At 46.2% G+C, this 23,048-nt stretch overlaps 10 protein-coding genes across 10 annotated transcripts; 5 read left to right on the top strand and 5 right to left on the bottom strand.

Moving 5' to 3' along the window:
• Positions 1-330: 330 nt before the first annotated feature.
• AOL_s00083g502 (uncharacterized protein) lies at positions 331-2,683 on the bottom strand (the record flags this gene model as incomplete). Its single annotated transcript, XM_011125681.1, has 3 exons — positions 331-784; positions 845-2,348; positions 2,497-2,683. 3 exons carry the CDS (start codon positions 2,681-2,683, stop codon positions 331-333), a joined length of 2,145 nt encoding a protein of 714 aa, XP_011123983.1.
• A 561-nt stretch (positions 2,684-3,244) lies between these two features.
• AOL_s00083g501 (uncharacterized protein) lies at positions 3,245-4,839 on the top strand (the record flags this gene model as incomplete). The annotated part of the gene is made up of 5 exons (XM_011125680.1): positions 3,245-3,791; positions 3,852-4,020; positions 4,104-4,328; positions 4,388-4,637; positions 4,696-4,839. The coding sequence occupies 5 exons, from the start codon at positions 3,245-3,247 to the stop codon at positions 4,837-4,839; spliced, it is 1,335 nt and encodes a 444-aa protein (XP_011123982.1).
• A 371-nt stretch (positions 4,840-5,210) lies between these two features.
• On the bottom strand, positions 5,211-7,791 carry AOL_s00083g500 (uncharacterized protein; the record flags this gene model as incomplete). The annotated part of the gene is made up of 4 exons (XM_011125679.1): positions 5,211-5,333; positions 5,441-7,035; positions 7,095-7,198; positions 7,274-7,791. 4 exons carry the CDS (start codon positions 7,789-7,791, stop codon positions 5,211-5,213), a joined length of 2,340 nt encoding a protein of 779 aa, XP_011123981.1.
• An 848-nt stretch (positions 7,792-8,639) lies between these two features.
• Positions 8,640-9,289, bottom strand: AOL_s00083g499 (uncharacterized protein; the record flags this gene model as incomplete). The annotated part of the gene is made up of 4 exons (XM_011125678.1): positions 8,640-8,659; positions 8,739-8,780; positions 8,958-9,036; positions 9,125-9,289. The coding sequence occupies 4 exons, from the start codon at positions 9,287-9,289 to the stop codon at positions 8,640-8,642; spliced, it is 306 nt and encodes a 101-aa protein (XP_011123980.1).
• Positions 9,290-10,188: 899 nt separating this feature from the next.
• Positions 10,189-12,033, top strand: AOL_s00083g498 (uncharacterized protein; the record flags this gene model as incomplete). Its single annotated transcript, XM_011125677.1, has 9 exons — positions 10,189-10,331; positions 10,403-10,458; positions 10,521-10,595; positions 10,667-10,722; positions 10,783-11,100; positions 11,174-11,566; positions 11,631-11,754; positions 11,807-11,865; positions 11,917-12,033. The coding sequence occupies 9 exons, from the start codon at positions 10,189-10,191 to the stop codon at positions 12,031-12,033; spliced, it is 1,341 nt and encodes a 446-aa protein (XP_011123979.1).
• A 388-nt stretch (positions 12,034-12,421) lies between these two features.
• Positions 12,422-14,172, bottom strand: AOL_s00083g497 (uncharacterized protein; the record flags this gene model as incomplete). The annotated part of the gene is made up of 6 exons (XM_011125676.1): positions 12,422-12,694; positions 12,768-13,209; positions 13,275-13,368; positions 13,440-13,855; positions 13,920-14,016; positions 14,094-14,172. 6 exons carry the CDS (start codon positions 14,170-14,172, stop codon positions 12,422-12,424), a joined length of 1,401 nt encoding a protein of 466 aa, XP_011123978.1.
• Positions 14,173-16,607: 2,435 nt separating this feature from the next.
• Positions 16,608-17,514, top strand: AOL_s00083g496 (uncharacterized protein; the record flags this gene model as incomplete). The annotated part of the gene is made up of 2 exons (XM_011125675.1): positions 16,608-16,707; positions 16,778-17,514. The coding sequence occupies 2 exons, from the start codon at positions 16,608-16,610 to the stop codon at positions 17,512-17,514; spliced, it is 837 nt and encodes a 278-aa protein (XP_011123977.1).
• A 573-nt stretch (positions 17,515-18,087) lies between these two features.
• Positions 18,088-19,299, top strand: AOL_s00083g495 (uncharacterized protein; the record flags this gene model as incomplete). The annotated part of the gene is made up of 1 exon (XM_011125674.1): positions 18,088-19,299. The coding sequence occupies one exon, from the start codon at positions 18,088-18,090 to the stop codon at positions 19,297-19,299; it is 1,212 nt and encodes a 403-aa protein (XP_011123976.1).
• A 55-nt stretch (positions 19,300-19,354) lies between these two features.
• AOL_s00083g494 (uncharacterized protein) lies at positions 19,355-21,047 on the bottom strand (the record flags this gene model as incomplete). The annotated part of the gene is made up of 4 exons (XM_011125673.1): positions 19,355-19,789; positions 19,850-20,066; positions 20,140-20,778; positions 20,839-21,047. 4 exons carry the CDS (start codon positions 21,045-21,047, stop codon positions 19,355-19,357), a joined length of 1,500 nt encoding a protein of 499 aa, XP_011123975.1.
• A 331-nt stretch (positions 21,048-21,378) lies between these two features.
• AOL_s00083g493 (uncharacterized protein) lies at positions 21,379-22,950 on the top strand (the record flags this gene model as incomplete). Its single annotated transcript, XM_011125672.1, has 3 exons — positions 21,379-21,529; positions 21,589-22,527; positions 22,583-22,950. 3 exons carry the CDS (start codon positions 21,379-21,381, stop codon positions 22,948-22,950), a joined length of 1,458 nt encoding a protein of 485 aa, XP_011123974.1.
• Positions 22,951-23,048: the final 98 nt, after the last annotated feature.

The following is a 23,048-nucleotide window of genomic DNA, read 5'->3' as shown; positions in this document are numbered from 1 at the left end:
AGCAATCGGACTCCGTATTGCCGAGATGTTTGGTAAGGTTCAGAAATCGAATCCTGCAGTGCGATGTCCAGTCGCTCGTACACTGCGATGTAGTTCGAGTTGACGTTGGTGTTGAGAGAAATTTTGATAGTTGGAAATTCCCGATTGGGTAACGTTGAACTCCGCGCGGCATACAACAAACTTTAAATTACTACGATGCAATGCAATGCAATCGTCAAAATTGATCAATAGCTTCTAGGAAACCAATTAATACATATAGTCGACGGTCTCTAACATGGGGGGCTCGAGATATCTAGTTGAACGTCATGAACATAGCGAATATTCAACCATTTACCCTAGCCCAGCCCTAGAATTCTTGACAATCGCCTGAACAGGATCTAAAATCCCAGTTCTGTTGCTGCCAAGCCCTGTTCCCGTAGTCCACCCCATTTTCGCGAGCATGTCGTAGCCTTTGTTCCCCTGGCTCAGCTCTGCTGCCCCTGTTCCTACGATAGTTCCATCTCTATTGTGGATGGTTCGATCACCGCCACTTCCACCTGTGGGTTGGCGGCTAGCTTTGCCACGATTATTTCCAAACCCCGCCCGTCGGGCCCGACCATTTGGTTTGCTGAGAAGAATGTCGATTGCTTTTTCGTCCCCTTCAAAAAGCCTGCTTTGCTTGGTTTTGTAGAGAACAGGAAAACGATTATTACCTTTCCCTTGTGATTTACTTTGCATGAAGAAACTATGGGCTAGAATATGAATCTCTAGTCGATCTTGTTTATGCATTGGTGGTAGTGAGAGCCTGGCGAATCGACTGGGTTAGCGGAGACATACCGAGCGTATAATTTAGGATAGAACAAACCTTTCTGCGACTCCGCTCATCAAGAACTGTTTAATAGATGTGCGGACCTGACTCATTGTTACCCCGCCAGGATATCCTTTGATATCCATGGACCCAGACTTCGTGGGTGTACTGCAAGTATCCAACGTGCCTGTTTGTCGTCGCATATGCCTCTCTTGCTTACGAATCTTTTTCTTTTCTCGATCCGCGAGGATATACTGTTCGAGTTCAATCTGAATTTGAGCTTCATCGCTATCCATTTCCGTGTTTGTAATCTTATTCGAGGATCGTCCAATGTTGGCCTTTCGGGACTTACGGTTGAAAGGGTTAGCTAAGCTGACCCTTTCACGATCCATGATATCAAACTCATCGTAGGCATCGGCTAGTTTGGATGCACGTGGGAATTTTCCTTGTTTATTCGACTTCCCAAACATCATGTTGACAAGTTCTTCAATATCGAATTCCTCTTCTTCTTCGTCATCCCCTTCATCGAATTGAAATGCCTTGTCAGAGTCTGAGTCGGCATCTCCTTGGACGTCAGGTGCCCGGGCATCAGAATCTTCGTGTCCCGAGCTGAAACAATCACTATCTCCCAACCCGGCTTCAAAGTGGTCTATTAGATGTTGAATATCGTGTGTCATATCCGTACCTTCAAGCCAAAGGGCCTCTTGAAGCATCGAACCTGCTGGTTTGAAGTGGTATTCTGGTCCAAACCTCCCCTTTCGCTTTCCGATGATGGCAGCAGTGTTGATATCTACGTACATCCCGAGCTCGTTGCCCTCTGGATCAAACTTTCGATGGGCGATTTCATTTCCTATATCGATGTCGTCTAGATAGTTTCCTAAAGGCCGCAAAGAAAATATGTCATCGATATCCTCCCCGTTCTCTTCGATATTTCGGATGTAATCGGTGAGTATACCGTCGTCATCGTCGTCATAGTTACCATCACTCTTGGATTGACGAGAATTTTTTGGAATTTCCTTAGAGATTTTCGGATTCCTTGGTGTTGAAGCTGATTTTGGGAGTGGGGCGGATGGGATGGTGGTCTGAGCTTTGCACTTTTGTGGTATCGGTTGGGCTCCTGTGGAGCGCCGCTGATTCCGAGGAACGAAGACAACTTCCTCTTCGCTAGAGGATAACTCATTTTGAGCTTTGAGGTAGCTACCGACGTAATTATTGGGAAGTGGGTGGATGTTAAGGTTATTGACTGGTTCGAGATGAGATTTTCTAGTAGCAGTAGCAGTAGCAGTAGCAGTAGCAGTAGCAGTAGCAGTAGCAGTAGCAGTGGTGGCGGTGGCGGTGGCGGGAGATTCGGGCCCTGTCGGCGTAGTTTCTGATGAGGGAAGGGGTTTTTGTTTGGGGATAGTCGCAGGAGGGGTGTTGGGTTCGCTGCTTTGGTCGTTTTGTTGCTGAGAGCGTACGAATGTGATTCCCAATTGTCTAAGCTTCCTATCATCATTTCTCCTGTAATATCGTTCCTCGGTGTTTCGGGCTTCTTGTTGTAATGTAAAACTGGAATGACCTCCTATATTTCCCACGAAAAGGTATTTACGTCAATTGTTGGTTGCTGAACCTAAAGTTTGTTCTAGAAGCGTAGAAAAAGAAGGAGAGATAGATTATCGCGGGTTTATATCTGTAAACAGGGATGCATGTAGACTGAATAGCCAATTTACCTAAAGAGCTAGGATCATCACAGGGATTTAGGGCAAAATCATCACCAAGAAGTAGACGTCTTTGGAGCTTCCCACGTTTTCCATTGGTTGGTGTGGCTGGGTTTGGATGAGAGAGGCGATTTGCGAAACGGGTGTTTGGGCCGTGGCCCTTGTGAGGGGATGGCCGCGAATGTTTCCGGCGGGGCATGGTGATGGTGGAGATGGAGGATGAGGAGGAGGATGAGGATGAGGAGGAGGAGGGGGAGGATGAGGAGGAGGAGGAGGAGGAGGAGGAGGAGGAGGAGGAGAGGTGGTGATGGTGGTGATGAGAATCGATGAGTATGGATTACATAAGCAACAGGTAAGATGCAAGCTGTGCCTGTACCTACACTTACCTAGTACCTGTACGCTAAGTCAGCCCACTTCGTCATCCAGCACCTGCACTTTCCCCAAGCCTTTACACATCATCGCCGCTGCTTCACCTCCACTCCACCTACACCTACGGAAATACCTGATAGCAAACCGGATCTTGATTCGGATTCAACATATAGTAGTTATTTAGTGCGTGGTTGTGTATGGCCTCAACTGGATCTAGTTGAGGCTGCTTAGCTTAGGCTCCGGTACCTAAGTTTAGATCTGGGCTATCTGTAGCTATCGCAACCTTCGCTCTTTCTCCCCACCTCCACATAATCACATATACTTCAAGCTTCATCCCATTCCTGGTTACAAGGCTACCATCAAGAGCCTTTGGAGAGAACAACTGTTTCGCATGATGAACATCAGAATCGACAAGTTCCAGCGCGTCATACAATACTTCTGGGACCCGCCTGTCAAGAATGACGAGCCCAAGAGCTCTATCTGGTGTTTGGGTGTCGAATACTCCTTTAAGCCGAGCGAACTCGACGTCAAATCTTCCGACGAATATGATACCGTAAATGCATCCTCCACAGACTCTGTCCCAGTGCTCCTGACCACACCATCCTCAACATCTGCCGACGCCATCACACAACATGAATCCGACTCGGACTCCTCGGAAGCTGCTGTTGAAGTCCAAAAAGATACATCGACACAAATGGATGATGATGGATGGCCTCATGCATTTTTAGATGATTTTGATGCCAAGTTTTGGATGACTTATCGAAGCGCCTTCCCCCCAATTCCGTTATCCACAACCAGCCGGAATATGACACTTGCGACTCGGATCCGAAGCCTAGCCGATCAAGAAGGCTTTACTTCAGATACAGGGTGGGGCTGTATGATAAGGTCGGGCCAATGTGTTCTCGCGAATGCCATATCCCTTCTTAAACTCGGACGAGGTAAGTCTCTATCTATTTGGCCCCTTACCCCGGGTTTTCAAGTGCTAACACGGCGAAAAGATTGGCGTCGTGGAAAATCTCCCCAAGAGGAACAGCATATCCTGTCTTTGTTCGCCGATGATCCACGAGCACCATTCTCCCTACATAACTTTGTCAAATATGGAGAAGCATCTTGTGGGGTTTATCCCGGGGAATGGTTCGGGCCATCCGCAACGGCACGATGTATACAGTACGCTTCTCTCCCCGTATTTTTAAACTGCCTCCCCATTCCCCCTCCCTATTGAGGTTGATGGTGGCGCTAACACCCTAAAGGGCATTGGCTGCACAACACGATGAAGGTTTACAAGTCTACATAACTGGTGACGGAGGAGATGTCTACGAGGATGCCTTCCGGAAAATTGCAATATCAGACGATGGAGTATTCCACCCCACCCTTGTTCTCGTGGGTATAAGGTTAGGGATCGAAAGAGTGACACCCGTGTATTGGGAGGCCCTTAAGTCATCCCTCATGATGCCACAGTCAGTCGGGATCGCTGGGTAAGTCGATGGTCCTACTGAAGTCGGGGACGGCTGGTTGACTTTTATATTGACACCAGAGGACGGCCGTCAGCATCACACTATTTTATTGGGGTCCAAGGGCAATCGCTCTTCTACCTAGATCCTCACAATACTCGGCCACTACTCCCCTATCGAAAGGACTCAGACTATACTGCTGAAGAGATCGAGTTTTGCCATACTAGAAAACTTCGGAGGCTTCATTTGAGAGAAATGGACCCTAGTATGCTCCTGGCCTTCCTAATCAGGGATGATCGGGATTGGCAGGCCTGGAAACAGGGTGTTAAGGAAGTGCGGCCACCCTTTGTGCTTCTCCTCGATTTACCTACATCACTAACTTACAATATAGGTGCATGGAAAACGCGTCGTTCACGTATCGGACACAACGCCAGGCTTAGGAAACCCCCCAGGAATGAGAGAAGACGCTATCGATGATGTGGAAACTTTTGATGACGATTCTGATGCTGAGGACGAGGAACTAAGAACCTCGTAGATAGATCTATGCATTTGATTATAATATGCATGCATTGATTTGGCTTTTGTATACCACCACTCACATTTTGGGGTTTTGTTTGATTCGGGGTTCATCGGTCTTAAATCCACGGATTGTTCGGTATAAATTTGTATTTTGGAGGGTAACATGGGCGTTTGGGGAAGCTTTAAGTCGTCTTGCTGTTCACCACATGGCACGATAATGTGAATCAGGATTCAAAGTATGGGTTAAATAAAATTAGTCTGGGAGAGGGTGTGATCAGATAAGGTACAAGATTTTGCGAGTATGTGCCATTTGTTGAATAGGTAAACAATATTTGCTCAAAATAAATGCCCAGGAAGTCAAATCAAATTTAGGAAATAGTAGATTAATTAACCAAGTATGTTGTAGGCCTGGCCTTGTACTACAAGTGTCGAAGCGGTGTTGCTTGGTGTCAGAACTGGTTCCGTCAAGTCTTCGATGTAGAAAGACGTTTCAGTGAAGGAGATTTTGAACTGCCCGCGAACCGGAAGCGTTAGCGGAATGTTAAATGGGAAAAATAGAAGGGGGAAAATAGAAGAAAAAACCACGAAAAATCAAATTTAGAGTGCTTCCAACTAACCTTGAATATAAAGTTCAGTGTCAAGGCAATGATCATAGCGATGCAGACAACAATGGGACCGATCAGACTGATACTAGTGTCAAAGCCTTTCTCACTCCTATCGGTGATGAACCTACTCCGCCTGATATACATCCAATACCCCCACGCTCCAGCAAATACCGAGATTCCTGTGAAGAAGAAGCCGATGCCCTGGGCAACGATATTCTTCCGACCGGCGGCATTGTAAAGTGCGAGCGAAAGGGTGGCCAGCAGCACACATATATGTTGCCATTTGATAAAAGTCCTTTGATTGGCAAGCCAAACTTTGGCTTCAACCTGGAGCGGCCCGGAATCTTTGATATATGAGCTTGGCTTCGTTACGCCGGGGGGCAGTTTAACTGAAGATCGGCGGCGGCGCTGCTTTGTGCTTCCCCATCCTAAGCCCCCAACACGAGAAGACGATGGGGAATTGCTTTGTTCTTCGTGGTCTTCAGTAATAGTTGCCTGTTTTGGAGCCTGGACGACCTCCAAAACTGGCTTTTTGGGGACCCCCGCCGACAATCGCCGGGGTTTGGAAGATTCTACAGGGCGCATTGATTCATGAGCAATAGATGCCCGGAAAGGGCTTCCGCGAAGAGGCGAAAGGCCCATTGCAAAACTTCCGACAGTGAATTCCTCGGATTTGAGCCGGTCCTGCTCTTGCTGCCATGCATCCTTGGGATCCTTTCTGATATCCTTGTCGAGGTCCCCCAGCCAGAATGGAAAACTATTAACATTGTCTTCAAACAATACTGAAACACCATGAACGAACTTGGAAAACCGTGGTGCATCGTACACCAGATGCGAGGTCATCAAATCGGAAACCCACTCCTTCGAACGGTCGTTCAAAGAGTTGTTAATTTTGATTTCGAGAAGCGCAAAAGGAAACTTCGAAATCTCATCCTTGGGGAGTGAACTGAAAGGATATTCCAACTTTCGGTCATCAATATCGTGTCGATGCCAGTCGTCAGCGAGTCGAGTGGGTCTCCGAGAGTTGAGAGCATCCTCTTTGATGAAGACAAGATCAGTATCTAGTGATATCCTGATCTCGTCATCTCCGGGGATTTGAAAGGCAGTCCTTGTGTAGACTGCACGCAGGATGGGTTGTAGAGAGTTTTCCTTGACGAAGGCGTGCATATTCCTCGCCGTCTTTTCATATTTGCGTGCCTCCTCTTCTGGCTTCCGCTCTTTTGTCTTACGTATTTTTTTTTCAAGTATTTCCTCATCTTCACCAGAGATGAAACGCTGGATTTCTTTTTCTTTGAGTGAGACCCTTTCTTCAGTTCCAGTCTCCTCTGCTTCTTCGATTGAAGGGACAATCTTCCTCTCTAATGTGATTTCCGGTCTATCTGCAAGCTGGCCGTACCATCGTAAGCGGAGTGATGCAGCACTTTCATACCTATCAAGCTTATGTGTATATAGATCGAATTGGGAATTATCGAAGTAGAGCGATGTCAATGTAGGGTCTTTTCTGTCGGCTTTCGCAACCTTTGAACTTTGGGGGTTATAGATGAGAACTGGCAGCCGGCGTAGGACATAGGTTTTAACTTCAAGTAAATTATCGGGGTGCACCCAGACTGTTCGGATTGTCAGATATTTCACAACGGCTGTTCCGGAGCGTTTTCTCATCACTTACATTTATGGGATTCATAGGTTTTTGAGGACGATTTCGAAGGAAGAGATTTGGATGGTTGTTGAGTTTGGTCATACTGTCCGACGAATGCATAGAGTGCCGAGATCCTATCCAGGCGGACGTCAGGATAGTTATCCACCATGTATGGCAAGAACGGGGGTATAAGATGATGATAGAATTACCTGTATAGCAGCGGCGAATAATCCTCAGAACTGAAAGGTAAAGATGAAAGACGGACTTGAACGAGAGGCCGGATCTTATACTGCTTTAACCTGTCATGCTTCTTGGCAGCCTTCAGACAAGCCGTGAAATTCAATCTCGCGAATTTGTAAAGATCCGCAATTTCCTTGGAGATAGTATCCAGCTCTTGGGTGACAGTGACTAGAAGCTGCTTGGTATTTTCATCGACAGTGTCCTTGGCCGCGGCTTTGCCTTCAGAATTCTGAGCCAAGGGTTCGAGTTTGGCTTCACAGTTGTTCACCCGGTCCTTCAATTCAGCACCAAGCTTCGCATGGAAAGTGTTCACTTTTTCGATCTGCACATTTACCAACTCCTCCACAAAGTTGGATTCATCCTGTTCGGTCCATTGGGTTGGCTCGGGGTCTTTTTCTCGCAGAAGCTTTTTTAGTTTTCCATAATCGATATAATTATCTTTCCACTCCTCCTTCAGGGACTTTTTGAGTGTTTCGCCGAATTTCATAGTGGCGGTATTTGAAGGTTACTATTGTCCTTTTATTTTTATTTTTTGCCCCGCCCTCGATGTATCTTTTTCCTATTTATTTCTCTTGTTCGTCGCGGGAGATGATAGAAATATAGAAGGGTTCGTGGTGGCTGGGGGATGTAGTGACGAAATAACCGACTCGGAGGTGTGGGAACTACTGCCGTGGGGGGTGTTTACAGTGCTACCAGCCCTCCACGTGTGAATTCGCAGACGTATGTGGCCGCCCTATGATTGGTGTAGCATCTGTCGATAAAAACGGTACGATGAAGTAATGGTTTCGAGTATATATTGGTAAGATTGGTAAGAGAAAAGGTAGAACAAGATTGGGGGAAGGGAGGGAGAATATGTATTGTGATCAGAGACAGGCAAAAAAAAAAAAGTCTGGAAACCGGGTTGGTTAGGCAGCGGTGAAGGAAAAAAAAAAAGGTTTCCGCTGAAGGGAATGGCTATTTACAGAACGAAGGCCAATGAAATGGAGATGGAATGGCATGTGCAAGGGTTACAACGGCAGAAATGCAGGTGGTGGCTGCCGATATTCCCCCGCGCCGCTCGTGCATGCACCAGCTTAAGTTGCTTTTCTCGTCACTGATCGGTTTCACTTCGTCAGGACCGACCTGTAGGAAATTGTGCACAGGGAATGTTGCGGCTCACTGTCCAAAAAGGTATCATATGAACAGGACAGATGGGCTTGTATTTATTTACATGAGCGCTTGCAGTTTTATTTTATAGTCATTATTTTGATTGATTGATTGATTGATTGATCGATTTGATTTGATTTCTATTTTTTTTTTTTAAGATTTTTTAAAATATTTTTAAAAGAAGAAATATCAATCCGAATATTGGGGTGCTTCGGACGGTTTTCGAGTTAGCAAACTTAACCAGGTCCAAGAGCTCAATGCAATGATTCCAAGACATGTGGAACTTACGGGTCAGCAGAGGACAAGGAAGATTTCTTTCCCACTTAGAGCCTATCGGTTGATCCCCCGGGAGGGTGATAATTAGATCATTTTCAAATTCCACGAAGAGAGATTATATCAAAGACTCCGAGTGTGTGTGTACAATACACACACACACACACACACACATATATATATATATATATATTAGGTATATACGGATACCAAGAGGGGGGTAAGGGAACATACCACCAGGGGCCGTAGGCGGCAAATAGGGATCTGGATGCTTCCACTTCTCCAACTCTGCCTCTGCTTCTGCAATGAGAACCTACAAGGTGGTGGAATGGTGTTAGTCACGATAAACCCCCTGAATACGGGCTATAATATGAAATAAACCCGCTGGATTCAAGTATAACCTTTAACTGTTTGGGAGCCCGAACATCCTTATTGGCCTCGAAGAGTTGACGGATAGCGAGGGCCTGTGGGCGCCAGATATCCCGTCTGACAGTCCAATCCAGGCTCGTTTTCAAGGCTCTCCTGTAGAGACTCGGGACTATTCTAATTGGCGTAGAACTAGCCATGTCTGGGGAGCGGCGAGCGGTGGGAGATATATATCGGAGGAGGAACTATCGAATACGAATGAGAGGTCGAAAGGGTAATAACGTTGCATTTGCGAAGGAAGGGTACCTACCAGTTAGGTACCTAGTAACTTAGCTAGCTACCTCTTATGCAATACACCCTCTAGTAAGTATTATGATTGATGACCGAACGAGCGGTGGGAATGCTGGTCGTTGGCGTCGTCGTCGTGGTTGTCGTGGTTGTCGTTGTTGTCGTCGTCGTTGTTGTCGAATCGCGGGACCCGACAGACATCAATTTGAGACGGACCGACTGGCTGCCAAGCCCAATTGAAAGCCCAACACCGACACCACACGATACATACTTAAGCTTAGTCAGTAATTATTATATTATCAATACTTAGTCTCGTATTGATGTATAATTATTATATTACTTCTTGGTATGTAATTATTTAAGTACTTAGGTAAGTAGAAGTACTAAGTAGTAAATAAGGCACTTCCGTTCGGCCATCGTCCTTTACCCGACCCGGTTCGGCTACGTTACGCTACGGTACATGACTTCAAGGAAAACCTTGGAAGAAAATGAAAAAAAAATGAAAAAAAATGAAAAAAAAAATGAAAAAAAATTAAAAGAAAGTAAAATATACAAAATATACTTACTGAAGTAAGTAAGTACTTGGTATATAAGTATATAGACTTATTATACAAGGTCTTGTATCGGTAGAATTATAATATATTGATTGGTTGGATATGCCTGATAAACTCAAATTTTAAGTGACCTCACCTCACTTACCAAGTAACTACCTACTTAGTAACCTCTGCCCTGACTCGACTCTCCTTCAGACATCATCACCACCACTGCCACCACCACCATCATTATCATCATCATCATCATCACCACCACCATGCCATCCTTCTCCGCCCTTCGCTCAACCGCCCTGCGGCTAAATCACCCATCTTCATTTTCACACCTACAAACCTCATCCTGTCGCCTCTTCCATGTCAAGGCTCCAATCACCGGCCTCATTGCCAGACAGACCCCTCGCAGGTAGGAAGCTCTTCCTCTTCCCGTCAGCGATAATCACATACCCTGGGCTACTCCGCTAACAATCCAAGCAGCTCCCATGCCGCCGCTTCATACCCTCTCCTATCCCTCCACCAATGGCGTTCTTACGGTACTCACCCACGTTTTCCGGCACACCTGAATCAGATATATCTAATCACCGAACTCCATTAGCCGACTCCGTCACTATCAAGGTTCCACCCATGGCAGAATCTATATCAGAGGGAACCCTAAAACAATGGTTAAAAGGTTCGCGATTTCTCAATTCTCATGTTGCCTGAGGCCGACGGCATTCTAACTGAGGCTGGTTCACGGGATAGAGGTTGGCGAACAGGTCGAACAGGATGAAGAGATTGCCACCATCGAAACTGATAAGGTATCGTCTGTACCACCACCACCATCATCACATGCTCGCACTCCCCTAACATATAGCTAGATTGACGTCGCCGTCAACGCCCCACAAGCCGGTATTCTAAAGGAACTTCTGGTTGAAGCCGACACTACTGTTACAGTTGGTCAAGATCTCGCAACGTTGGAGCCTGGAGAAGGCGCACCAAAACCAGCCAAAGAAGAGACGAAGAAGGAAGAGTCAGCCCCTTCCCCACCACCAAAAAAAACCGAGGAATCGAAGCCCGCCGAGAAAGCTCCTCAGCCTAAGAAGGTCGCAGAAAAGCCGAAGGCCGAGACTTCCCCCCCACCAACTACTCATTCGGCCCCTGCCGCCGATGGAATCGGGAACAGAGGAGAACAGAGGGTCGGTATCTCATCCCGTTGTACTTCTGTTCCCAAGCCACATAAGAACTAACTCCCCATATTCCATCGAATAGGTAAAAATGAATCGCATGAGACTCAGAACGGGCGAGAGGTTGAAGCAGTCCCAAAATACAGCAGCATCCCTGACTACATTCAACGAAGTAGACATGTCCGCCGTAATGGAAATGCGCTCATTGTATAAGAACGTAGTATTGGAGAAAACTGGTGTAAAGCTAGGGTTCGTCAGTTTCTTCACCAAGGCATGCATTCTTGCCATGAAGGATGTACCCGTTGTCAATGCTAGCATCGAGGGTCCGAACGGAGGCGACACCATCGTCTACCGTGACTATGTCGATGTCAGCATAGCTGTCGCAACAGAGAAGGGCCTTGTTACTCCTGTAATCCGGAACGCAGAAACTCTCGATCTCGTAGGCATCGACAAGGCCATCTCAGAGCTCGGTGAGAAGGTAATGATCCCAACCTTCAAATTTCGTTAACATTGTAACTCGAGCTTACCCTGAAAAATGATAGGCCCGACATGGAAAGATTACTCTTGAGGACCTTGCCGGGGGTACATTTACCATTTCCAACGGCGGAGTTTTTGGGAGTTTGATGGGAACTCCTATTATTAACTTGCCACAGAGCGCTGTTCTAGGTAGGCCATTTATGCTTTAGTTGTACAAAAAACCCTACTAATAATACGGCAGGCCTTCATGCAACCAAGCAACGTCCAGTTGTCGTCAACGGCAAGATTGAAATTCGACCGGTATGTGTTTTTCTCTTTATAAAAAGCATAACGGTATCTAACAGTCAATAGATGATGTATCTTGCGCTTACATACGACCATCGCCTACTGGACGGACGTGAAGCAGTTACCTTCCTTGTTAAAGTCAAAGAGTACATCGAAGACCCAAGAAGAATGTTGCTGCCGTAGATGTGACCCCAATAGCTCATCAAGGAAGTAGTCAACCCCACTGTGAACAAGTCCCATCTATTCCCTCGCCATTAAAAAGGCAAGAAAAAGAAAAGAAAAAGAAGAAGAAAAACACTTAACCTCCATCCCACTTCTTGTATTCGTACACCATAAGGATCGGCATCGACATACTGACACGAATGTCGGCCGCTACGGATGGATACTGTCAGCGGATGTATTATAATATCAATATATCTTCCTTAAATGGCCGTTGTTCACAATGACACTCAAAACGTTATCGATTGCATATTCTATAATTTATATCGAAACTATTAAGATATTTACACTTCAATCAATGCAACAAATCGTGTACAAGATCCGGGAGTTGAAATCTCGACTGCCGCCCATATTAATTCAAGGTTGGGACAGACCAGTCAACCCAATTAGCCTGGTTGAAATTAAAGTTGCCATCAGTTCGAAAGACGTTTGTCGTGACTGATTGATCGAGTAAGAACCTGTTAATGAAAGAATTGAGTTCAGACCCTTGTTGAGCCGCAGGAAAACCGCAGTGGTCACCGTGTCCGACTTGCGAGTAACCCATATTGCTAGATACGCCCAAGGCTTGGTAGACGAGAGACCCTGCTTTCATGCAACCGTACGTGCTTAATGCGCCGAGCCATTCCTAGTAGCTTTTGTTAGCGGGTACCCAACAAAGAGCGTCTGCCAATCCCGTTAAGAGTCACGGTCATATTTACCATTGAAGTATTCTCGATAACATAGAGCCCACGGGGTGCAACCAAGGCAGCCAAACTGTGGTGGTCAAATGGAAGGCGGTTAACTTGATTAACATTGGCGTTGAACGCAGTAGAGAACCAAACGTTCTCTGTTATAATCTGGGAAGCAGTTTGGACATTTTGACCCTGGCTCTTCTGGTAGTCCGAAAGCCTCCAGCAAGCGGAACCACCGGATCCCGATTCCTGGGGAAGAGTCAAGGCAATACGGTCATCAAGAGCACCGGCGACGAAAGCCCCCTTGCCATTTCTGGAGCATCCAGTAACGCCGATTTTTGCAGGGTTGATATTGGTAGCTGGGGTAATTTCGATTGCATCGATGATTCGGCTGACACCCCATGCCCAAGCTGTAAGGGCACCAGCTGAGTGGCCGCTCCCATAAAGGTTGTAGAATTTCCCTTGGCCCCTACCATAGATGGCCCATTAACATCCCGACGTAAACTATGGGTGGCTTTTTGCTCATAAACTTACCTTGATCCAGTATTAGTCTGGGCTGCGATATCAGCGATGCTAAAACTGATTTTAGCAACACCAGCAGGAATTGGGATTGAGCCACCGTCGTATCCTTTTCGGTAAAAGAAGAGGGTGTTAGGTGCGAAACCACGATTGATAAAGGCTAATGTATGTTTTACTAACCGATGATAGCAGGGTATGGTGCCCTTCCACCAGAAGGTGCAGTAACAGTGACGGAGAATGAGATTGATTTCCCCTGGTCAGACACGTTGATGGTAAGAGTATTTCCACTCCACGAAGCCGTAAGAGATTGTGGTTTTCCGGGTTTTGTTCCTAACTCATATTGCTGCATTGCCGCTGAAATCTCAGCTTGACGGCATTTAAACTGTTCTTTTGTGGTGACTTTCTGGCCATTGGCAAAGGTGAATGGATCTGGAAGTTTGGAGTTCGACACCAAAGAAATACTGCCTACTGAACACGTAGGACTCGTCCCCCCGGGTGTAGTAGTAGAAGGCGTGGTTGTAACTACTGTCGTTCTCACTGCGGTCGTAGATGTTGTGGTTGCACGAGTGGTCGTTGTCGAACTAGTGGTAGTAACTCTATCGAGGATAAAATTACTTAGTTATTCCCAGAACCTATGTAATATCCAACACCAGGACTTACTGGGAGCTAGGTTGACATTGGCTGTAGTATGCGTTCAAGACGACGCAAGTGCTGCCTGAAGCGCAACTGGTAGAGCCCCCCCAGCCAATACCGCCACCTGTAGTTAATTTGTAAAAAATTGATTAGAAGCGGGTCATAGAGTCATGAAGTTAGATTGACGAATTTTTGGCTTACACTGTCCCCATAGAGGTGATTGCGCAAGGGCAGAGTTCGCGCCGAGCAAGAGGAGCAAAGTTGCTAACTTTCCAGCCATGGTTTAAGTTAAATTTATAAGCCTAATTGACCGGATCTGGGTGGGCTTCTATTCGGATTTCTGTAGAGGAGTTGCATGCGCAGTTGACCGATTTCCGGATTTCAAATGCAGAATGACTGGAATGGCGATCCCTTTTATATAGTTGCGGGTCATAGTATCTAAAGCCACCAGTACAAGATATTTGATGGACTTTTTGTTCAATTCGCCGCTGCTGTTAGAATGCTTTGGCGCCGGGTTTGATAAGGCCCCGTTCTCGGATTACTGGACTCTACGCTGGCCTAGAGTCTAGAAAACCTATAAAGAAAGAGCGCCGTATATCATCCAATTTCCTATTCGGGAATCGAATCGTTGTTGGGAATATCTCGTTTCGTGGCCCGGTTCGCCGTCGATTTTGATAACAAAAAATGACAGAAGCCATGGCGGCACCATGTTTAGCGACCTCCGCGCCTGTATGCCACGAGGAGCTGACTCGACTCCGAATTTGATATGCATTGTAGATTTGCGGGACGATGGGCCGAAAGCACAGATGTTGTGGAATCAATGATGTTCTTCCAAACGAGATCTAGAGTATCTTCTTTCATAACTTGAGCTATAGCTAGGCCAGCACTAGCACTTGAGTGCATATGCCAAGCAACGCAGAATGGGGGCAACCCTGTGTTGGATATTGCACGTTTGTGCCAAGTCTGATTGGTGGTTCCGACGGTTACACATATGACAAAACGTGACAGCATGAATTTAGAATGCCTCCACTTTGGTACACAATGTTTTCGATCTAAAGTTTAGATCCTTGAACATCGAGACCTTTATGTGCTTGTTGCAATTGGCCATGCTGGTACCGGAGCACGCAGGCTAAATTTCGAATTTAGCCTACAGCGTGCCATCCCTAAAAAAAATGTGCCGACATAGGACATGGATTCGAGCACGTTTTTTTATAAATTTTAATCGGCAGAGGGGGGCGATCTTTCGGGGATGGCAATTGGGACTTCCGGATGTTTCCCTTTGTGACGCTGTTTAGTTTGAAGCCCCCAGGATCAGCCAGGTAGAATTCGGGGAAGACACGGCTTTAACTTGTGCTGTGTCACATCGTCAAAGGCTAAAGTGCAACGGGGATACATTTAGGCATTGGATATCACAGCCTTAGTCTCGCGCTCGGTCTTGTAGTACTTTAGTTCGAATATGTGACTATGGCTTCGGATTCAACTTTGAGGCTAGACTTGCCAAGAACGTATCTGCGGGCGAAGGGACGCGGACGGATTCCTTTCATTCCACCAATTATATACTCCTATAAGGTTCAGGGGAGGCTATTTAGACACTGAACTCAATATTATTCTTCCTTCGAATTGCACGAAATTGAACAGAATTAAAGGGACCAGGAGGAAGCGAAAGAGTTGATGCCTAGATATCAATGTGTTGAATATGTTGCATTGTCCTCGACTGTATACCTTATACGTACTCGAGTAAGTACTATATACTTACTCACATGAACTATAGTTCAGTCTAGTTCAGTCTAGTCTAGTCTAGTCTGGCTAGATTTGGTGCTGAGACGCCTCGGAGACCCGACTGACTGTCGATGCTTAGGTAGGTACATACATATGTATGTATGTATGTATGTATGTATGTATGTATGTATGTATGTATGTGTGAGGTATGTATGTATTGTATGAATCATTAATCAATAAATCTGGTGACGAGAACTTACCCTTGCTCCGGACGGACTGTGCATTGAGACTTAATTAGTACTTGTCAACTCAAAACTCCAAACTAACAAGTCGGGCTGGCCGGGTTAATATTAATTAAGAGGCTCAGCTATATGTTCCAATGCACGGTATCTAGATATATCCTGGCCTAGGTCAGTTTGAGCACTTATACATATAGCTACCAAGGTATGCAGCTCATATCATGATATATACCCGACCCGATTTCTAGGTAGAATAAAAATGGTCCATCAAAGCGCCCTCGGCTATGGGTGGGCGGCAGTTTCGAAGTTGTATACTAAGTACTTCTTAAGATGCATAAGTACTTAAGTATGTACAGTACTATGCATATGGACCCTGGTCATAAAATGGCTTGGCTGTTGGCAAAACAGGACGATAGCAAAACAACCAACGTTCGTCGATAACATCCAACACCAATATCCCCCGCCAGCTGTTGGCTCCTTTGTTTCTATGCGGTCCCAACCAAGGTGGATAATTCTGTCACTTTTGGCATTATTATGGATCGTGCTAGTGATTCGTAGCCTTCGGCCCACGATCGTTCGCGATGCTGGCTACATCTTCCGGCCCATTTGGGATACACCCCCTGAGCCATTTGAAAAAATCGTTCATTACAGATTCGACCCGAACGACATCCCCACTTCCTGTTCTATACACGGGTGGAAGCAATATAGATCGAAATCAGATGACAAGCGGCGCAAAAGAAAAGTCATCGATGTTTTGATGTTCAGCGTCGAACTCGATCTTGCAATCATTCGTCTGCAGGAGCTTTGGGATGTTGTAGACACATTTATTGTTATTGAAGGGAACCGAACATTTACTGGTAGGTAAAGTTCTCTCAATTTTTTTGGGTTATTTTTTTTTATACACTACTAATAAACACGCGCCCACAGGCGACTTCAAACCCCTGACATTTGCAGCCAACCGTCATCGATTCGATTTCGCGAAGGAGAAGATCCTGTACGAAGAGACTACGACCCTTCTTGAAAACCCCCATGACCCGTTTGATAATGAGAAGAGGTCCCGTGACCACGCCACCGAAATAATAAAGGCCCTGAAGCTGGAGGAATCTGATTTAGTCATAGTATCTGATGTCGATGAGATTCCTAATCGCGATACTATCGAATTACTAAAGGCATGCCAGGGATATCCACAATACCTACATCTCGAAATGAAGTCATACATGTACTCTTTCGAGTTCCCAGCACCCAGGCCACAATGGCGCGCTATGGCTGGCCAGATCGGAACCAATGGAGAAATCGAGTATGATCATCGACGCATGGGCGATATTTTGCTGGCAAATACTGGAGTGCACTGCAGCTGGTGTTTACGTAGCATCCAGGACTTTCAATTCAAAATGCAGGCCTATTCCCACGCCGACAGAGCGAGCAAATCTGTTCTCGACCGCAATAATATACAGAAGGCAATCTGTGATGGTTCAAATGTAGAGCAAATTCTTCCCGAGGTTTTCACATTTAGCGACTTAGCAAAGGAGCTAGGCAAATTGGAAAGATCCTATGATATGACCACGATACCCAAGGCCGCCGTTGACGGCCGCCAGCAATGGCCATATCTATTTCCCGGAGGTTGCATAAGACAAGATTCGCCGGCAAAACCCCTCACAATCTGAACGGCACCATCTAGACTAAAGCCATCAATGATCGCTCAGTGAAGCCTCTAAATTAACTACAGGCTCTCTTATACCTGCCCAAGGAATCCACATGCTGAGTAACCTCAGACCACTTTTAATCTTCTTGGTAAATTCGCCTAAGTACTACCTAGGTAGGCAGTCTTCAAAAGTATTGTTTTTCTTCCCCCCATTTTTTCTTTATTTCTTTTCCCATTTTATAAAGGCTGTCCTAAGGCTGGTTGATAGATCAGTAGAATAATTTCATTGTAGCACAAAACTTTTTACAACGGCATCTACCCTCCCCGGGTGCCGGCTCGCATAATTAATTAGTTAGTTCGAACTCAATAAAGTAATAATTACATCGAAGGGAAGTAGACTTGAAATCTAGGCGACGAGGCTACATATAGCATTGATCTAGTATGCCCAAGGTGTGTTGTGACTGTTGGGTTTTGTCAACCCACGTTTTGTTTGTTCTTATGTCACCTGCCGATGCTGTGTAGTTTTGTTCGGTAATTGGTTTTTTCTAATGGTCACATTCCCAGCACGGACAGCGGGTTCCTTCTCTTTCTTACCATGTCGGCTATCGAACCATCTATCGTGGACTCTGTACAAGTACAAGAGCTCGAGAGCACAAGAAATGATAGGAAGCGAAAGCGGTCCAGTTCTCTAACCGCGGCGTCATCAGTAAACCCGGCTGAAGCATCAAGGCAGACTGCGGGATCGCCCACTACAACAGACGGATCCGATGATATAGCCACCCCTTTATCTAAGAATCAACAAAAGAAACTCTTAAAAAAGCAGAAATGGGAAGAATCTCGGGAATCTCGACGGGCCCTTCGTCGCGAAAAGATGGCAGCGAAAAGAATCCGCCAACGTGAAGAGCGTGATGCCGCGAACGCCAACCTCCAAACCTCCAAACCTACTGGCGGACCGAAGTCTGGAAACAAACGCAAGAATAACCGAAAACTTGAACGTAAATCCAAACGGCTTCCCATAAAATGCATCGTGGATTGCTCCTTCGATGAATATATGATGGATAAGGAAGTTGCATCACTCGGGGCGCAAGTTTCGAGATGTTACAGCGACAACAGAATCGCGAAATTTTCCATGGATTTGTGGGTCACGTGTGTCGACAAAAGACTTCGCTCTCACCTCTATCTCATGCACGGGGAGAAATGGAAATCCTGGCGCAAGATTCATGTCACAGATGCAGACTATGAACTTACAAGGGATGATATTCAAGCGGGAAATGTAATTTACCTTTCTTCAGATTCCGACGAGATGCTCGAGACACTGGAAGAAGGGAAAACTTACATTGTCGGCGGGATAGTAGATAAAAACAGGTACAAGGGGCTCTGTTTCAATAAAGCTGTTGGCCAAGGGCTTCGTACTGCAAAACTTCCGATCGGGGAATATATCAAGATGACAGGGCGAATTACATTAACCACAAACCAAGTTGTGGAGATTATGTTGAGATGGCTGGAATTGAAGGATTGGAAAGCAGCCTTTGAAGCTGTGATTCCGATGAGGAAGAAGAAGGAGAAGAAGGGCCTAATTGGAAGTCAACGTGAATACGAGGAAGGTGGGCAAGGGGAAGCCGGCGCATCTCTTAGCGCCAATTTGCCTATTGAAAAAGGGGAAGGAGAGGAGGAGGAGGAGGAGGAAGAAGTCGATGACGATGACGATGACGATCTTGATTTAAATCCACTAGCAGGCTTGGACGATGATAGCCAGACTGAAGATGATGGAGAAGATAAAGATGAAGTGGGTTCCATTGAAAATTGATCTAAGTATACATGCAGTATCTGGACACATGTCCCAGATCAAAACCTTTCCGAACTTAGAAATCCATCTCTTCTGCTTTTACCTTGACGGATTTTTCTGTATGAAGGGGTTTTTCGGTGGGGGAAGGCCTTTCCGCATTCAACAACTTTTGTACGAACTTTGAAAAGAGATCGTGGTAAGGTTTCAAGCTAGTTTTGTCGATATCAGATACCCTGGATGTAGAAACGCCGTCGTCCTCTTCCTTCACCGGGTTCTTCCATTGGTCGATTTCTTTCAAGAGCCGCGTTACCGTAGGAACAGCATCTGGGTCGAACTCATCAAGTTTAGATATATCGATCGGGACACATACTTTCCCTGTGCCAGGATGCACTACAAAGGGTGATTTGAGCAAGTGGTTGAGGTGTTTAGATACTTCCGCATCGAGGCGTGGGTATGTGTATTCAAGGATGATATCCTGTTTATGCTCAAGCAATACCTTTGGGATGATTGTCTAGGTGAAATGGAGTTAAAATAGTCTTTAGATGCTATCTTACTAAGAAACGTAACTTACCTTGGAGACACCAGAGCCGGCTAGCGCATCGATGTCCTTCCATTTGTCACTGCTTGGTCGTTCAATTGTGGAGTCCCATTTCTCACGAAGTGCTTCCTTGAGCTGGCGGTCTGGCAGAAGTTGGAGAAGCCTTTCCGCCTGTTTCTCGGTTCGGAAGGGATCTTGGTTTTCAAGAATATTCTGCTTAAAATCATCTTTAAGAATGTCATGACTTCGTCTATCGGTCGTGCATTATAATCAGTAAACCAGGCAGTTTCACGATAAGAAGTATTGTGCTGAGACATTGGTACCTAATATGGGGGTGGAGCGGCCTCTCCAAATTAACCTTCTTCCCGCTTTGACTACTGCCCTTGACGACCTCAAAGTAGGCGGCTATGGCTCTTCTTTTCCCATCGCCTAATTTTCGGGCCTTTTTGTCACAAACCCATGCGTGCGCACCCCTCCTTCCTGAGTATACCCACATAATATGCTGAAATCCAAAATCATCGCGCAAAGCAACATCGACTACCTTAATTGCCATTGTCACAAACTGCCAGCATTTGATGCAGATCTTAGTTTTAGAGCAACAGGTTCTGATCTCGTCGTAGTCTGTCAAATCGATATCGAAAACCAGCTCCTTCTCAATTGGCTTGAACGAACCCTTTGCTTGTTTCCTGTCCCTTGGTTTTGTAGAATAGACAGGGCCTATTTCAAAACGTGAGGGATTCAAATTAAGAACATCGCGACGTAGTGTCTCGAAGGTTGGATAGCACTGATATCTCAGATAGGCATCGTTGTGCAATGTGAATGCGAATTCTCGGTGGGCGAAGTCGGTTGAAGGAAGCTCTGAATGATTGAGCCAACGGAAGAGCTGCCGCCAAGGAAACAACCTTGAGTAGAACTGGAGCATATCCTCAGGGTCGGAAGGGTTCGCTGAGGGGATGTCGGAGCTTTGAGAAGAAGGAGGTTAGCTCCTAGGGAAACCTACGAGGTCCGCTTCCTACACATACATCGCCGTGATATTAACCTTTCCACTGCTATTCTTATGTGCGTTAGAGGCGTCAACCATCGGTTCGTCATCGAGGTCATCATCGAACATGTGTTCCAGGTCATCCTTGACGGTCTTCTCTTTGGCACCGACAGAATCAACCTGCATGGATTCAACGTCTTGCATAGCGTCGTCGCTATCATAGTCCGGGGTAGTCTTGTGGGGGGCCATTTTGCCAGGTGTTGGATATCGAACTTTGCGACGTCGGAAGTCAAGTATCGTTTAAGGCTTGAGGCGTGGGCTCAGTCTCTAGCTGGGCTGCGAGGTCCAGAGTCGGTGCACAACGCGTGAGTCTAAACTCTGTAACCTGACAACCGCGATTTCAATCACACTTCCGTTTTGGGAAGCCACAAACAAAACACGTCGCATCAACAAAACAGGACTAGGAACTTAACACAAGATCATTTCTACCGTCATTATCATCGCCATCGCCATCGCCATCGCCATCACCGCCACCATCACCGCCCTCCCAATTAAGGCAATAGTCTAGTTTCATATTAGAATGGCGGACCTTCCCGTTACTACAGCTAAATCCGACTCGGATCGCCTCCGCCATTTGAAGCGCAAGATAAAGGCGTGGGAGAAGGATTTCGCAATCCAAAATGACGGCAGATCCCCAGCTAGACAAGATATTAGTGCGAACCCAAAGATGGGTATGGAAATTCTAGCTGGAATTTGATCACCAATGGCTCATAAACTAACATGGACATAGCCGCTCGATATTCTGAATATCAAAAACTCAAGAAATGGTTAGACCTTGATAGTTCGCAAACCGCAGGGCCACAATCCCTTTCGCAGCCTGTCAATAAACCAGTAGACATCACCCCTCGGAAACCCTCAGCGCAGCCTTCCCAAACTCCCCTCGAAACCTCCTCCAATCCATTCTTTTTTACACCCACAAGCCGTCTGAAACTACAGGACCACACTTGTTCACCTAGCGCCAGTGTTGCCCGTCAGTTGAAATGGATGAAAAAAGGATATGTTTCTCCTACACCTCAGAAGAACGGCAGAATTCTTGGACTTTTCGACAAGCTACCAGGCGTAACACCGACGCCCCCAAAACAACCTAAAGAAGCCGAAGATGGTACCATCTTAGCGAAGCTGACGGATTCTTCGGAAAATTCGAAGATCTTCCATAACCGGGGCTTTGAGGATTCCGATGGCGAAGATGCTTATATTCCTCTGGATCCGACGACACCTTCGCGCAAGCGCCGATATGAATTCCAAACCCCACTTTCCAAAAAGAGTAAAGGAAACAAGCCTGGCGAAGCGGACCTATTCTCCACGCCTACGATTTTTCGCCAGCATAGCATGAACTTCGAGTTAAAAGAGAGTGGGAGCCCACTAACTCCGGAAGTGAAGCTGTTTCTTCCGAACCGAATGATCGGGAAAGTTAAGCCATTAAGTATCCTAGCTAGAGAGTTGAGAGAAATGCAAGAGGAAGAAGATCCTGGTATGGAGGTGTTGAGAGAACTTGAAAGGGATGGACTCAATTCTACTGAGATTACAGATCCTGATAAATTGCGACCTACAACAATTGCCCCATGCCTAGAATTGGAGGTACAGGTCGAGGAACCGGAAGCCGAGAACACATCCAAGCAGGTAGCTTACAAGAAGAAAGGCCTCAAGAGACAAACGAAACGTGTCAGGAGTAAGTTGCTAGTATATTTATCTTTGCCGGTCATACTTATTAATCTGATTAATAGTTCGCCCTGTACGTGCGACGAAAACCAAACCAAATGTTGAAGAGTCAAGCTGTGACTCCGAGCCCGAAGGACATCTCGACCAACAGCCGGAAACTCTCGCCCAAATCGCAGAGGGTGAGAATTCTGAGGATGGGATTTGCGATGGAGAACTGCAGAGGGTTGAGATATCCGAGGATGAGCTTGCAGCAATCGTCCTCAAGGTTGCCTCAGTGAAACCACGAAGAAAGAGCCAGGCATCTGTTTTAGAAAAGCCCGCTACCTCCAAAAATAAAACGACTATTAAGGCAGACAAACATGCCAACTACACCAGAATGAAAATGCACCACAGAGGGAAAGGCTTCAGAGGCCGAGGAAGGCCGAGGAGGTAATTATGTCGAACCACCCGAAATTTGCCCTTCGAATAGGAACGCCTTTTGCCGAAAGATACTACCCTTTTATCGCGGGCGCATATTGTGGGGTCGAGGCA

This window comes from Orbilia oligospora, assembly GCF_000225545.1.
Source record: "Orbilia oligospora ATCC 24927 unplaced genomic scaffold scaffold00083, whole genome shotgun sequence".
NCBI lineage: Eukaryota > Fungi > Ascomycota > Orbiliomycetes > Orbiliales > Orbiliaceae > Orbilia > Orbilia oligospora.
Note: the sequence above shows the minus strand (reverse complement) of the source record. Positions and strands in the feature narration are given on the sequence as shown.